At 38.2% G+C, this 16,170-nt stretch overlaps 1 protein-coding gene across 4 annotated transcripts in view; it reads right to left on the reverse strand.

Moving 5' to 3' along the window:
- ssbp2b (single stranded DNA binding protein 2b) overlaps positions 1–16,170 on the reverse strand; it is a 384,293-nt gene that overhangs the window by 50,420 nt on the left and 317,703 nt on the right. For all 4 annotated transcript variants that reach the window (XM_087999746.1, XM_087999743.1, XM_087999738.1 and 1 more), the window contains 5 exons: positions 15,630–15,696; positions 14,959–15,032; positions 14,577–14,644; positions 9,042–9,090; positions 5,786–5,821 (listed from right to left, as the gene is read on the reverse strand). In XM_087999746.1, the coding sequence (XP_087855872.1) occupies positions 5,786–5,821; positions 9,042–9,090; positions 14,577–14,644; positions 14,959–15,032; positions 15,630–15,696 (294 nt within the window). The remainder of the gene's footprint in view (positions 1–5,785; positions 5,822–9,041; positions 9,091–14,576; positions 14,645–14,958; positions 15,033–15,629; positions 15,697–16,170) is intronic.

Below are 16,170 nucleotides of genomic sequence, written 5' to 3' on the forward strand. Positions count from 1 at the left end.
ACATCTGTAAGAGAAATAGATGTAGCCTACCAGTTCTGAAATGTTTATTTTATTTTTCTTCACAAGTGTTGCATTATAAGCTCAGTATCCAGCATTCTCTGTTTTAGTTTGGATTTGAAGCATTTACATCAGAGGGACCTGTCAGTCTGAGTGCATGAGTTACTTAAGATGACAAAACACTTGACAGTGATTAGTAAGGTATGCAACATCCTACATTTCAATAGAATTACAGAATACAAAAGCATGAAGACTTTACAAATTTGTATTAACCACTGATTTGGTCTCAAATGGAGTACTGATTCCAGTTCTGGGTACTGCATTTCAGAAAAGAAGAGCAAGTGCAGGTAAAATTCATGAAAATGGCGAAAGGGATAAGGAATTTCTGTTATGATAAGGCATGCTGGAGTTAGGGACTCTTTTTCTTTAAAAAAAGTTATGGGGAAATTGAATAGAAGTATTCAAGATCACAAGGACAGAATACTAAGAAAAAATACTGCTCTCACTGATGGAAGGATCAATAACAAGGTGGCACAGATTTAAGATAACTTAGAAGCAACAGAGGCATAAGGAAAAACCTCTTCATACCGCAAGTAGTTGGGATTTCTAATGGACAGTCTGAGTGTGGTGGAAGCAGTTTCAACTGAGACATTTATAACTTCAAAAGTAGATCATTGGTTGTAAAGTACTTTGGAACGTCATGTGGTCATAAAAATTTCCACATATATGCAAATTTTTCTTTGTCTAGTTTTATTTTGTCCATCATAGGCGATGCATCACACTTCAGATGTGATACGTGCACATTTGCAAATTTTTGTCACCCGCGCAGTTGTTTTCCTGAGGTTTCTAACCATGGAATATGACATTAAGAACTGAGCAGATAGCCAACAGAAATATTACCAGAAAATAATTCAAAAATCATTTTCTATCCTTAAACTGTATCATTAAGTTTTACATTACAACACTTCGAAGTGCTTTTTATGGCTGCAAAGTGTTTGGAAAGACAGAGTTATGCCTTCTGACATTTTCCATACACCAGAATCTCAGTTTCATGATATACAAGCTCGTGAAGTTTGAAACAAATTAGTGCCTGAAGCTGATTAAGAGATAAGTTTGTGATTTTGATGACCATTTTCTTTCAACAAAATATTTTTGTTCTCAATTTTGATATTAATGATTCTTTTAACAGTCTACTTGGGACACATCACATTTGGCCACAGTAGACAAAATCTACAGTGAGCAGCTATACAGCCAGCATTAAGGTTTCACCTGAGGAAATCACAGGAAAGGGAAATCATGTCCCTCAAACCTTTAGCTTTGAGGATGTTTATTGTATCATTGGTAAGGGAAAACCAGTGGATGTGATGTATTTAGATTTTCAGAGGTTTTTGATAGGGTCCCATACAGGAGGCTAGTAAGGAAAATTACAGCACATAGAAATGTGGATAATATAGTAACATGGATTAAAAACTGGTTAATAGGCAGAAATCAGACAGTAGGAATAAATGGATCATTCACAGGATGGCACGCTGTTACTACTGGAGTACTGCAAAGGATTGGTGTCGAGGCTACAACCTATTTTAGTGATTTGGATGTGAGAACCAATTACGAATTTGTAATATTTCCAAGTTTTCTGATGATACCAAACTGGATGGAAATATAAATTGTGAGGAATATATATACATATATAAAAGGTTCAAAAGCATTGGGGCAGGCTAAGTGAATGATCTGGTACATGGCAGATTGAATCTAGCATGAATAAGCTTGAAATCTTGACTTTGCTAGAAAGAAAAGGCAGAATATTTCTGAAATGGTGGGAGGTAGTGATTTGCAAGAGTTCAAAGAGATCTTGTTTTCTTGTCTGTGAGTCAATACAAGTTTGCACACAGATGTAGCAAACAATTCAGAAAGAGTATGTTGGCATGCAGTCAAGACAATTTGAGTACAGAAGTAAAGATGCCTTGCTGCTGTTGTAAGAAGCCTTGATGAGACCTCACCTGAAGTACTAACTGTAGTGTTGATCTCCTCATCTAAGGGATATACTTGTTACAAATGAATTTCAACAGAAGTTCAGCAGCTTAACCACTGGGGTTGGTGATTTTATGAGGGGACATTGAGGAAAATCTGTCAGTATTGCTTGCAACTTTGAAGCATGAAAGATGATCTCATTAATACTTCTAATATCCTATAGGACATGATAGGATGGATATAGCTAGGACGTTTCCTCTGGCTGCTGACTCATGAACCAGGGGCCATAATCTCAGTATAAGAGTCAGAGCATTTAAGACTGAGATGAGGGTATCACTCTGAGGGTAATAAACCTTTGGAATTCTCTATTTGAGAGGACTCTGGTATCTTAAACTCAGCAGGTTCTAGACAAAAAAAAATTAATAGGTTTCTGGAGACAAATGATATTAAGGAACATGGATGCAGAACAGTACCATTTAGAAGATGATCATCCATGATCTTTAATGATGGGCAAGCTTGTTGGGCTGAATAGCCTATTCTGCCTCTATGTTGTGACTTCCTAAATACGTGCTGATTCATTGTTTTTAAGATTCAACACACAAACAGAACTAAAACCCAAGAACTTTTCAGTGAACTAAAATGATGTCAACACCCAAAACCTGACAAACATTTTAGGCATAAAATACAACAATAAATGAACAATAATAAATTAGTACTAACAGCTATTGAACTGAGAACTGAGAATCGTATGTAGCTTTGAATGTCCTACTACAGACTTTTTTTAAAAAAGTATTTAAAGTTGATTAAAGTCATTTTTCTATTTGTTCATGGGATGTGAGTGTTGTGAGCAAGGCTAGCATTTTCTGCCCATTCTGAATTACCCAGAGGGCAATTAAGAGTCAACCACATTATTGTGAGTCTGGAGTTACATGTAGGCCATTTCAGGTAAAGATGGCAAACTTTCTTACCGAAAAAGGTAGTAGTTAACCAAATTGGTTTTTACAATATGTTTCTTACATCACTAGGTGGTGGCCATGTTGTTAGCTTTTTATTTCTTTATTTTAATTGAATTCAAATTTCACCATCTGCCATGATGGGATTCAAATCCAAGTCTCCAGAACTTGAGGTTGGAGTTTTATATTATTAGTAACATTTTCATTATACTACCACTATGTGTCATGTAAATTCTTCAATAGCATTACAGCTGAATGGCTGTATTTACTGATAAGAGATTAGGTATTTTGGGGTTTTTTTTTAAACCGAGAAGCTGAAGTGAGATTTAAGGGAGGTTCAGGGGAATTTAAAATTCTGGCAATTTGACAGAGTTAACTAGGCTTTGTCTGGTCAAATAGTTAACAATCATTTGAAAACTGTAATAAAAAGAGAGCCAGAATCTAAGCGATCTTTATGCATAAGACTTGAGTACAAAAATCAAGAATGACATGCCGTTCTAGTACTGAGTGAGTGCTGGATTGTTGGAGGTGCTGTTAATTAGAGGAGACATTAAATGAGGGCTCCTTCTGCTGTCTCATGATGTAAAGACATCCTATGGCACTATTACAGAGATGAAAAGGGAGCAATCCAATTATCACCAATGTCCTGGCCAATGCTCATCTCTCAATCAACATTACGAAGATGGTTTATCTGGTCATTTTCATATGGTGGTTGTGGGATTTTGATCTGCACAAACTGATTGCTGTATTACCAATATTATAGCAGTGAATATACTCCCAAAACAGTTCATGGTGTCCTGAGGTCATAAAAGTCACTGTTCAAACACACACCTTTCTAAAGTGAATTGTTGGAATATGGAACAATTTGTTGCAGGAAGCAAGTGAAAAGAGACCACTGTGACTTCTAAAGGAAAATCTTATAAATCTTCAATGTGGAGAACAAGGCAGAGATATAGGAAGATAGAAAGATAGTGGGATTAGAGTTGAATTGTTTACAGAGTTAACAGTCTGAATAGTCCCCTACGATATTATAACTTCTTATAGTGATGGCAAATTTTAACTGGTTTACAAACTATCAATGATGACCAGGCGCACTGTTATGTTTTCAGGACACTTTGTCCACAAAGGGAGTTTGAACAGGTAAAACAGGAAAACATAGGAAATAGGAGCAGAAGTGGGCCATATAGCCCTTGGAGCCAACTTCTCTATTTAATTTGATCATGGCTGGTCATCCAACTCAATAATCATTGTCCCCTTCGCCCATATCTTTTGATCCCTTTAGCTCCAACTGTAATATCAAACTCTATCTTGAAATCATGTGATGTGCTGACGTCAACTGCTTCCAGTGGTCTCATTACTCTCTGCTTGAAGAAATTTCTTATCTCAGTCCTAAATGGTTTACCCCATATTCTTAGACAGTGACCCTTGATTCTGAACTCCCCCATGATCAGGAACATCATTCCTGCATCTACCCAGCGTAGTTCTGTTCGAGGTTTATAGGTTTCTAGGAGATTGCCCAACACAACCACCCCTCCCCTCTTTCCATTCTTCTGAACTCCAGCAACGATAATCCTAATAGCTTCAACTTCTGCACACATAGCAGGAACTAGTCTGGTTAACCTTCACTGCACTCACTCGAGAGCAAGAGGATCCTTCCTCAAATAAGGAGACTAAAACTGCATATAATATTCCAGATGTGGTCTCACCAAGGCCCTGTTCCTGCAGTGTAATCCTCTAACAATGAAGGTCAAAACATGGAAACATGTTTTCATTACTTCTTGACCATCTGCTGCATCGGCATAGTTCCTTTAGTGACCTCTCTCAATTTAGAACCATTCAGATAATATTCTGCCTATTTGTTTTTGCTGCCAGTGAAGATAACCTTCACATTTATCCACATTTTAATGCATCTGCCATGCATGTGCCCACTCATTCAGTTTGCCCATATCACATTAAAGCATCTCTGCATCCTCCTCACAACTCAGTCTTGCACCCAACTTTGAGTAATCTGCGAGTCTGGAGATACTGCCTTTGGTTCCTTCAACATTCTTCAGGTCTGTTTTTTTTCCCTGAACAGTTTGCATACCACTTCCTTAGATCTAACAACCTTTTTTTTAAACAAGCCAAGACTTATTTCAAGTAAAAACAATACTTTGGTGCCTCTTTTCTTTCCCTGGAATCAGTGTTACAACATGTGCTTGTTTATTAAGAAAGACTGCATTGTTTAAGCTCTATTCTACTTATTTGCTCTGTAGCTAGTTATCAGGACGAACGTTTCAAGTGGATCAGTTGAGAAGCTCTTTTCCTCTCATAAGCTGAACACTTTATTTTGTTCCAGGATACAAATCAAACAATTAACAAAGCTTGCCATGAGAAGACGTCCTACAGTAGAGGATGGGTTCAAATTGAAGGGGTTGTGTAAAGGATTTCCTCACCACAGGATGTGGATTTTAATATCCAAACTGCATGTTGTACTGTTTACTGACAATTCACACAGAGAATAAGTTATTATACAAATATTATTAGAAAATCAGCATTCTTCCATTCAAGCATTTTCAATCAAGTTTTAAATATACAAAAGCCTATTACCAGTAATATGTTGTATTTTCTTGCTTATTTTCAAAGACAATTTGCCATTGCACCATATGCTGATGTATAACAGATCTCAGAGCAATTTTGACCAGACTGATTTACTAATGAACATCAACATATGCACTTTGAATGCCAGACAAAACAACCAAACAAGAATCAGATGTTCATTTCTCAGCCAAAACACTTGGTGCTGCTGTTAACATCTGGCCAACCATTTCCACACCTGGAACAAAAACAGCACAGCCGAGAAAAAGAACCAGCAAAATACTACTCACCACATAATTACCAGGTGATGCTGATGAATATGGTATCTGTAACAAAAAAAACTATAAATTCACCTTTTCTCCTTTTACAATTTTGACACAAAGTCTAAACCAGAAAGAAATTGTGAGCAAGCAATATGCAATTATTAAGTTCACTTTACCCTTACTTGACTTGTCACAAATAACTACACAAATACTTGCTTGCTCGCACTCCCTGTATTGATTTTAATTACAAGCACGTTTTCAGCACAATTATCATTATCTATTATTCAAGTAGACAAAGTGAAATTCTTTACAAACTTCGGTCTGTAAGTAGACTTTGACTGTGAAGTCACAACTCCATGGAAGCATTAGTGATGATACTGATGCTGCAGGACACCAAAGTTCTGATGTAAAGCTGGATATACTGTGGTTACAAAAGGGTTACAAGGGAAAAAACTTGACAATTGGTTACCAACCTATGTTTACGTTTAATTGAGTATTTATTTGTGGGCGGCACGATGGTTAGCACTGCTGCCTCACAGTGCCAGAGACCCGGGTTCAATTCCCACCTCAGGCGATCCATTGTGTGGAGTTTGCACATTCTCCCCGTGTCTGCATGGGTTTCCTCTGGGTGCTCCGGTTTCCTCCCCAGTCCAAAACAAAATGTGCAGGTTAGGTGAATTGGCCATGCTAAATTGCCCGTAGCATTAGGCGAAGGGGTAAATGTGGGGGAATGGGTCTGGGTGGGTTGCAGTTCGGCGGGTCAGTGTGGACTTGTTGAGCCGAAGGGCCTGTTTCCACACTGTAAGTAAGTAATCTAATATCATTCCGAAAAGGAAGAAAGATCCTAAGGGGAGGCAGAGTGGCTGTGGCTGACGAGGGAAGTTAAGGACCATATAAAGACAAAAGGGAAAAAGTATAACCTAGCAAAGATGAGTGGGAAATCGAAGGACTGGGAAGCTTTTAAAGAACAGAGGATAACTAAGAAGGAAATACGCAAAGAAAAAAAAATGTACGAAGGTAAACTGGCCAAAAATATAAAGGAGGATAGTAAAGGCGTTTTTAGGTATGTGAAAAAAAAATGATTAAGACTAAAATTGGGCCCTTGGAGACAGAAACGGGTGAATTTATTACAGGGAACAAAGAAATGGCAGAAGAGTTGAATTTGTACTTTAGATCTGTCTTCACAGGGGAAGACATGAACAATCTCCCAGATGTAATAGCGGCTGAAGGACCTGAACTGAAGGGAATTTATATTAGGCAGGAAGTGGTGTTGGACAGTCTGTTAGGTCTGAAGGCTAATAAGTCCCTGGGACCTGAGGTCTACATCCCAGGGTACTGAAGGAGATGGCTCTAGAAATCGTGGATGCATTGGTCATCATTTTCCAATGTTCTATAGATTCAGGATCAGTTCCTGCGGATTGGAGGTTGGCTAATGTTGTCCCACTTTTTAAGAAAGGAGGGAGAGAGAAAATAGAGAATTATAGACCAGTTAGTCTGATCTCAGCGGTGGGAAAAATGCTGGAGTCAATTATAAAGGATGAAATTATAACATCTGGATAGCCGTAACAGGATAGGTCAGAGTCAGCATGGATTTGTGAAGGGGAAATCATGCTTGACTAATCCTCTGGAATCTTTTGAGAATGTAACATGAAGATGGACAAGGGAGATCCAGTAGATGTAGTATACCTGGACTTTCAGAAAGCCTTTGATAAAGTCCCACATAGGAAGATAGTGAGCAAAATTAGGGCACATAATATTAGGGGCAAAATACTGAATTGGATTGAAAATTGGTTGATTGACAGGAAACAAAGAGTAGTGATAAACGGCTCCCTTTCGGAATGGCAGGTGGTTACCAATGGTATGCCGCAGGGATCAGTGCTGAGACCGCAGCTTTTTATAATGTACATTAATGATACAGATGAAGGTATTAAAAGTAATATCAGCAAATTTGCTGATGATACAAAGCTGGGTGGCAGGGTGAAATGTGAGGAGGATGTTAGGAGAATACAGGGTGACTTGGACAGGTTAGGTGAGTGGACAGATGCATGGCAAATGCAGTTTAATGTGGATAACTGTGTGGTTATCCACTTTGATGGCGAGAACAGGAAGGCAGATTATTACCTAAATGGAGTTAAATTAGGTAAAAGGGCAGTACAACGAGATCTAGGTGTTCTTGTACATCAATCAATGAAAGCAAGCATGCAGATACAGCAGGCAGTGAAGAAAACTAACAGCATGCTGGCCTTCATAACAAGAGGAATTGAGTATAGAAGCAAAGAGGTATTTTTGTTAGTGCTGGTTTGCCATTGCTTTTCATGCTTCGAGAAAAGAAGCTCCAGATCTACCTCAGCCTGAAAAGTAACTGAACCTATGCTGTTGGTGTTACTTTGAGCTACATACTAGCTTTCGAGCCAGCTGAGCTAAATTGCCATGGAATATTTTATATGTACTTGGGAATTTTCTTTTCTGCCTGCTTACATTATTAAACAATGAAAACAAATTCATGCTTGCCATCTTTTGAAAACTCATCAATTATCACTTTGCCTCTTGCTTAGCATTATTATATTAATGATGTTGAGAAACACTAAAAGTAGGAAGAAAAACAAGCAGCAATACTTTCATTGTACAAACTGAAAGAAATATTCATTATTAACAGAACATAATGGGAAATTAACAAGAAGCAAATCAGCATTAAGATTCTAGGACCTGCTGAACGTTGGAAGGAAAAATAAAGAACTGAATTTTTAAAGTGAAATCAAGCATAAATAAGAGTTACTTGGAACATAACAGTGCAGTACAGGTCCTTCGGCCCTTGATGTTGCGCTGACCTGTCATACTAATCTGAAGCCCATCCCACCTACACCATTCCATGTACATCCATTTGCCTGTCTAATGACGACTTAAATGCACTTAAAACTTGGCAAATCTACTTCCGATGCAGGCAAAGCATTCCATACCCTTACTACTCTCGGAGTAAAGAAACTACCTCTGACATTTGTCTTATACCTATCTCCCCTCATTTTAAAAGTTGTGTCCCCTCGTGTTTGCCGTCCCCATACTTGGACAAACTGTTCATTCACTTTTGCATCACACTGTATGCTTGCTTGCCTGTCGGCATCAGTTTCCTTTTATAAGGAACAATTACTGTAATTACGAAAGTAATGTTTTTATTATATGGGGAATATATTTCAGCTTGTGCATCACAGTCACCATTTAAATGCTGAGAGGCTACTGATTTATTTTTTGCTATGTGAGGGCCATGCAAACATTAAGATATACTTACTGAATTTGCGTTAGGTGGATTTGGCCATGGTCGACCACCTCCGGGACCCCTGCAAGAAACAGTGACAGATGGGAATGTTAATTCAAATAACCAAATAATCTCTGGCACTTTACCAGCACGCAATTTATGCTGAGAAACAAAATGTTACTGTCTCACTGGTAAAAAGACTTCCCAATAATCCTCTCCCTGACACAACTTCAATCAGTTTTTCAGATCTAAAAGTTGAATTTCTAAATTGGAGGAAGGCTAATTTTGATGGTATTAGGCAAGAACTTTCAAAAGCTGGTTGGGGGCAGATGTTTGCAGGTAAAGGGACGGCTGGAAAATGGGAAGCCTTCAGAAATGAGATAACGATGGTTAAGAGATAATATATTCCTGTTAGGGTGAAAATAAAGGATGGTAGGTGTAGGGAATGCTAGATGACTAAAGAAATTGAGGGTCTGGTTAAGAAAAAGAAGGAAGCATATGTAAGGTATAAACAGGATAGATCAACTGAATCCTTAGAAGAATATAAAGGTAGTAGAAGTATACTTAAGAGGGAAATCAGGAGGGAAAAAAGGGACATGAGAAAGCTTTGGCAAATAGGGTTAAGGAGAATCCAAAGTGTTTTTACAAATACATTAAGGACAAAAGGGTAACTAGGGAGAGAATAGAGCCCCTCAAAAATCAGCAAGGCTGCCTTTGTGTGAAACCGCAGGAAATGGGGGAGATACTAAACAAGTATTTTGCATCAGTGTTCACTGTGGAAAAGGACATGGGAAATATAGAATGTAGGGAAATAGATGGTGACATCTTGAAAAATGTCCGTATTATAAGAGGAGGAAGTGCTGGATGTATTGAAACACATAAAAGTGGATAAATCCCCAGTACTTGATCAGGTGTACCCTAGAACTTTGTGGGAAGCTAGGGAAGTGATTGCTGGGCCCCTTGCTAAGATATTTGTATCATCGATAGTCACAAGTGAGTGCCGGAAGACTGGTGGTTGGCAAACGTGGTGCCACTGTTTAAGAAGGGTGGTAAGGACAAGCCAGGGGACTACAGACCAGGGAACCTGACATCGGTGATGGGCAAGTTGTTGGAGGAAATCCTTTGGGACAGGATGTACATGTATTTGGAAAGGCAAGGATTGATTAGGGATAGTCAACACAGCTTTGTGCGTGGGAAATCATATCTCACAAACTTGAGTTTTTTCAAGAAGTAACAAAGAGGATTGATGAGGGCAGAGCGGTAGATGTGATCAGTAAGGCGATCGACAAAGCTCCCCATGGGAGACTGGTTAGCAAGGTTAGATCGCATGGAAGACAGGGAGAACTAGCCATTTGGATACAGAACTGGCTCAAAGGCAGGAGACAGAGGATGGTGATGGAGGGTTGTTTTTCAGATTGGAGGCCTGTGACCAGTGGAGTGCCACAAGGATTGGTGCCTGGGTCCACTATTTTTCATCATTGATATAAATGATTTGGATGTGCGCAGAAGAAATATAATTAGCAAGCTTGCAGATAACACCAAAATTGGAGGTGTAGTGGATAGTGAAGGAGGTGACCTCAGATTACAATGGGATCTTGATCAGATGGGCTAATTGGCTGAGAAGTGGCAGATGGAGTTTAATTTAGACAAATGTGAGGTGCTGCATTTTGGGAAAGCAAATCTTAGCAGGACTTTACACTTAACGGTAAGGTCCGAGGGAGTGTTGCTGAACAAAGAGACTGTGGAATGCAGGTTCATAGCACCTTGAAAGTGGAGTCGCAAGTAGATTGAATAGTGAAGAAGACATTTAGTGTGCTGTCCTTTATTGGTCAGAGTATTGAGTACAGGAGTTGGGAGGTCATGTTGCTGCTGTACAGGACATTGGTTGGGCCACTTTTGGAATATTGTATGCCTATCGGAAGGATGTTGCAAAACTTGAAAGGATTCAGAAAATATTTAGAAGGATGTTGCCTGGGTTGGAAGATTTGAGCTAGTGGGAGGTTGAACATGCTGGAGCTGTTTTCCCTGCAGTGTCAGAGGCTGAGGGGTGACATTTATAGAGGTTTATAAAATTATGAGGGGTATGGATAGGATAAATAGACAAAGTCTCTTTCTTAGGGTGGGGGAGTCCAGAACTAGAGGGCATAGGTTTAGGGTGAGAGGAGAAAGATATATAAAAGATACCTAAGGAGCACTGTTTCATGCAGTGGGTGGTACATGTATGGAATGAACTGCCAGAGGAAGTGGTGGAAGCTAGTACAATTGCAACATTCAAGAGGCATCTGGATGAGTATATGAATAGGAAGAATTTGGAGGGATATGGGCCAGGTGCTGAAAGGTGGGACTAGATTGGGTTGGAATATTTGGTTGGCATGGATAAGTTGGACCAAAGGGTCTGTTTTCGTGCTGTACATCTCTATGACTCTGACATTTTATTGTCAATATCTCAGGTGCCATGCATTAAGCAGATCTTGAGCTATACCACCGATCAGCATAGATTTTATAATTTAATTTATATATGGATACTTTTAAAAAGAACTGTGGAAATCATCAAGATTAAAAAAGGTTGAAATAAAAGGCAGGTCATATATTATACCAGCATTGGTACATATTTAAATACGAGATGGAAAAAATACAGATTACAAAAAATTTCAATTCAGAATAAACAGGGCTTGTCAACGGCTGGGTTTCAATGGATAGAAAAAAAGAGAAAAAATAGAAAGACACAAATGATAAACTTAGAGTGTATAATATAAAAGGAACCTTCAACAATTAGATTAGATTACTTAGATTACTTACAGTGTGGAAACAGGCCCTTCGGCCCAACAAGTCCACACCGACCCGCCGAAGTGCAACACACCCAGACCCATTCCCCTACATTTACCCCTTCACCTAACACTACGGGCAATTTAGCATGGCCAATTCACCTAACCTGTACATTTTTGGACTGTGGGAGGAAACCCACACAGACACAGGGAGAACGTGCAAACTCCACACAGTCAGTCGCCTGAGGCGGGAATTGAACCCGGGTCTCTGGCGCTGTGAGGCAGCAGTGCTAACCACTGTGCCACCGCGTCACCCCCAATTTGAAAGATATTGAAGTGAAACAAAGTGTAAGATTAGACAGCTGGAGTGCAAATGGAAAATGGCAATGGCATTCATACACAAATAACTAAAAAGGGTCATCAAAGAAGAGGTGGCATTATTTAAATTGAGGGTGGTCATCTTATATTTGAATATTAGGAAAAACAGAACAATAGCACTGCATTCAGTTCCTACAGCCTGCTTACTCTTCAGCATGATCAAATCATCTTAATTGTATCCAACTGTCCTGGCTTCAGATTTATTTATAATAAAAACAAGAAGTGCTTGAGAAATTCAGCAGGTCTCACAGCATCTGGGAGAGAAAAACAAAGTTTCAACTACAGGCAAATCAGTTGCAAATAGGTGCCATATCAGAAACAAAACATTCACTATGTTTCTCCCTCCATAGATGCTGCCAGACCTGTTGAGTTTCTCCAATATTTAATGCTTTATTTCCAGCATTCAAAGTATTTTGCTTTTACTCCTTATTCCTTTATTCAGAAAAATTACATCAACCTCAAAATTAATGTTAGTTAAGCTAGCATCTATTGCTTTTTGTGACACATCCACAGCTCTTTGGATGAAGAAGTCTTTTCTGACTTCTCCCCTGAATGGCCTATTCCATTTCAAGTTCAGGTCCAGATATAAATTAGTTCTATCGAACCTGTCAATTTATTTCAAAATCCTCAATCAGCTCACCCTTTAGCTTTCCAGGGAACACAAGTCCAATGCAATCTCTGGTCATAATCACAACCTTGAAATCTTGGTAGTGTTCTGATGGAACTGCTCTGCATCCCTTCCAAGGTCACTATATCTTTGCCAAAGTGCAATGATGAGAAGGGAAACATGGGTATGTTGAGCAATTGTTATATATGGCAGATGGACAAAATGGGAATGAGGAGATTGAGGCAATGCCATTGCGGAAAGTAAATACTTAAAAGGAAAATGCATTAGAAATGCTAATTCCACTAATATTAGAAAAGTCATGACTGTCAAATTGTATTTTGGCATGTAGGCTAATTGCTTGTGTGGCATGGTGTCAAAGGCCTTGCTAAAATTTAAAAATAGCACATCCACAGCATTTAGTCATCAGAAAGTCTCTTCTTTTTCTTTAAAAAGACTCCAGTGAATTTTGGATAGACAACACATGGTGACTGATTTACATCATATCGTTCCTGCAGTTGCATTACATTTTAACAACAATTTCCATTTAATTATTATTTATAGCAGTGACTTATCCACAACCTACCAGATACATCAGTAGTCCTATTTACCCCTTTCTCTCTTAAAATTGAGTTGAGATACTTTGTAAGAATCTCTATTTTCCCTCAGGCTCAAGTACACACATAAAATGTTATATCTCTTTTTAGTTTGTCTTTTCTACAAACTGATCCATATCACCATATATTTAACCAAAATGTGTCATTGTTGAACTACATTTCTGTAATAATCTGGATAGGATTACTTCCCTTGCCAATGCAGATTTCCGGATCACCAATTTTATTCTCAAGAGAGTCTTAGAATCTTAGATTCATCTACAGAACTCAGAGATAATTTTCCTCACAACCTTGACTGGGCTCATTGATTTTGCCATTAATTTGTCATGTGGTCATATCCTTACCTTCTGTAATGGGTTAATGCAAGGTCTGAACTTAAAACCTTGACAAAGCATGGATTCATCAGGGCAGGTCAATGTAGATTTGAAAAAAAAGAGTTGTTTATGCTCAAATAAATTTTCATTGTTTTATAAATCAAGATAAAGGAAATTGATTTGAATGGGTAAAAGGTGTGAGCAGTGTGCCACATTTCTCCGAACTAGGATTCTTGTACATACATGTTACGCATTTTGTTATGAATGCTGACACATGGTTTAAGGTATTCCAGTCATATTGATAGAGGCTTAGCTGGGGAACAGAACAAAATTGCAACAAGTAATATGCAGGCAAATTAACAAAAAAACCCACAGAAAATAGCACAACTATTATTATGTAACAACTTTTTTTTAGTCTTTCACTGGATGTGAGCATCACCTGCAAGGCCAAAGGTTGTTCATTCTTAATCAATAACAGATTAGAGCTAAAGTGATGTAAGGAGCAAACAGAGGTTTTGTGGTGCTTACAGAACTCTGTTGAGACATGTTTGCTTTCCATTATATAAATGATTTAGCAAGGCAAACTATAAGATGGAACACAGAAGATGGTAAGTTGTTGAATAATAAGTGGCAGAAGCAGCTCAAAACACTAAATTTAAATAGTGCATTGTGAGAAAATAAAACATGAAATAAGAACAACCTGAATTGAATGATTCCAAATGGATTTAAAAAAGACATCTAGTGTAATGCCTGGATCTTTAAAGGCAAAAGTGCAGTTAGAAAAGATTCTAAAAACAAAAATGGCAGGTATACATAAAGATATTGACTGTATTGGAAGAAAGCAAGGACATGAGAAGCAATGTATCCAACATGTAAGAAGTTTCTTTACTTACATGTTCATTCCAGGCATGCCTGGACCACCTAAAGCATTCAGCGGGGGCCTCATTCCTCCTCCGTAACTCTGCAATGATAACCAAGGGTCAGACTACCATAAAGAAAAGAAAACCAGAGAGGAAGGGGGAAAGAAAGGAAAGTAGGTTAATGATTTCCCTAGTAAAACTCGAGGAAAGTGGCCTGTGTTTGTAATATGAATAAGACTGAAAGTTCAGTGGAAACTTAAAGCTTCACATCTATATCAAAGAGTGGATTACTTTTCAGTCAGGACTTTAAAGTACATGCAACATAGCCAATTAAGAATGAATATACTGCTTTTCTGGCTAATGAATATGCAAACACAATCAGCAAATAAAATGAATACAGTTAGTTACTAATTACCTGTGGTCCTAAGGGGGGAACCATACCCCGTGGAGGAGTCATTCTCTGCATTGGTCCACCCATGGTTGGATGTCCTGATTGGTAAAATATCACAAACCTGAGTTATCCCTCCCGTGGTTTATCAATTCCTTCAGAACATCACAAAGGACTACGGAAAGGTTAGTACATTTCAGTTGACTTACAGATTTCTTAAATGAGAACATGTATTTTGCAACAATAAAATCTGTAGTAAACTACGAAATGTTTGTATCAAAACAATTAATAGTATATTACACTTTATATGCAATAAATATAAATAACACAATGTGTGTAAACAAATACATATATATTAAAAACAATTAAAATCAATATAAATCTAAGTGGTTTCAGCTTAAAATAGCATTGTCTAGGTGGTATTTTCTGTCACTCGTATTTGCATTATAATATTGTAATAGCATTGTAAAAGGTGTAATTCGTTATGTATCTTACAAATTACAGGTAACACATTTTGTAAATACTGTGATTAATGTTTTCTGTAAATGTCTAGTACTGCATTATCCACATAAGAGTAGATTTTTGGATACTAAAAGGACAACACAAAATGCTAGAACTATTTTCAAATAATAAAGTACCTCATCAAACCACTGATAAGAATGTCTGAAAAATGTTATAGAATTGAGCAAGGTACTTACCTTGCTGCCGTGTTGGATCTATCCCACTGGGCAGCAATGGTTGTGTTCCTGGGACTCCTCCAAGTGACTGTCAGCAATGGGGTATAAAAAAGGAAGAAACACACTTTACCAATTAATTGATTGAACCATATAATATCCTGAGGAGTGGTGACAGGGAAAACTGCAGAGAGGATGTTTACTCTTATGGAGAATTTAGAACTCTGGGCACTGTTTGAAGATCAGAGTTTGCTCATTTAAAAAAAAGAGATTAGACAACAAAAACAGATAAATGTCAAGTGATGCAGATGGGATGAATAAACAAGGTAAGGGAATACATGAACAATAGAAGCCTGGGAAGTACACAGGATCAGAAAGACCTTGGTCTGCATGTACACGAGTTCCTTAAGGTAAGAGGGCTGGTGGATAAAGTGGTTAAGAACGCATATGGTATTCTTGACTTTATTAGTTGATGCGCAGAGTTTAAGAACAGGAAGAAACAAAAACAGAAGTTGCTGGAAAAGCTCAGCTGGTCTGGCAGCATCTGTGAAAAGAAATCAGAATT

The sequence above is a fragment of the Chiloscyllium plagiosum genome, unplaced genomic scaffold (genome assembly GCF_037043375.1).
Source record: "Chiloscyllium plagiosum isolate Xiang-an unplaced genomic scaffold, Cpla_swu_hap1 HiC_scaffold_2, whole genome shotgun sequence".
In the NCBI taxonomy this organism is placed as follows: Eukaryota; Metazoa; Chordata; class Chondrichthyes; order Orectolobiformes; family Hemiscylliidae; genus Chiloscyllium; species Chiloscyllium plagiosum.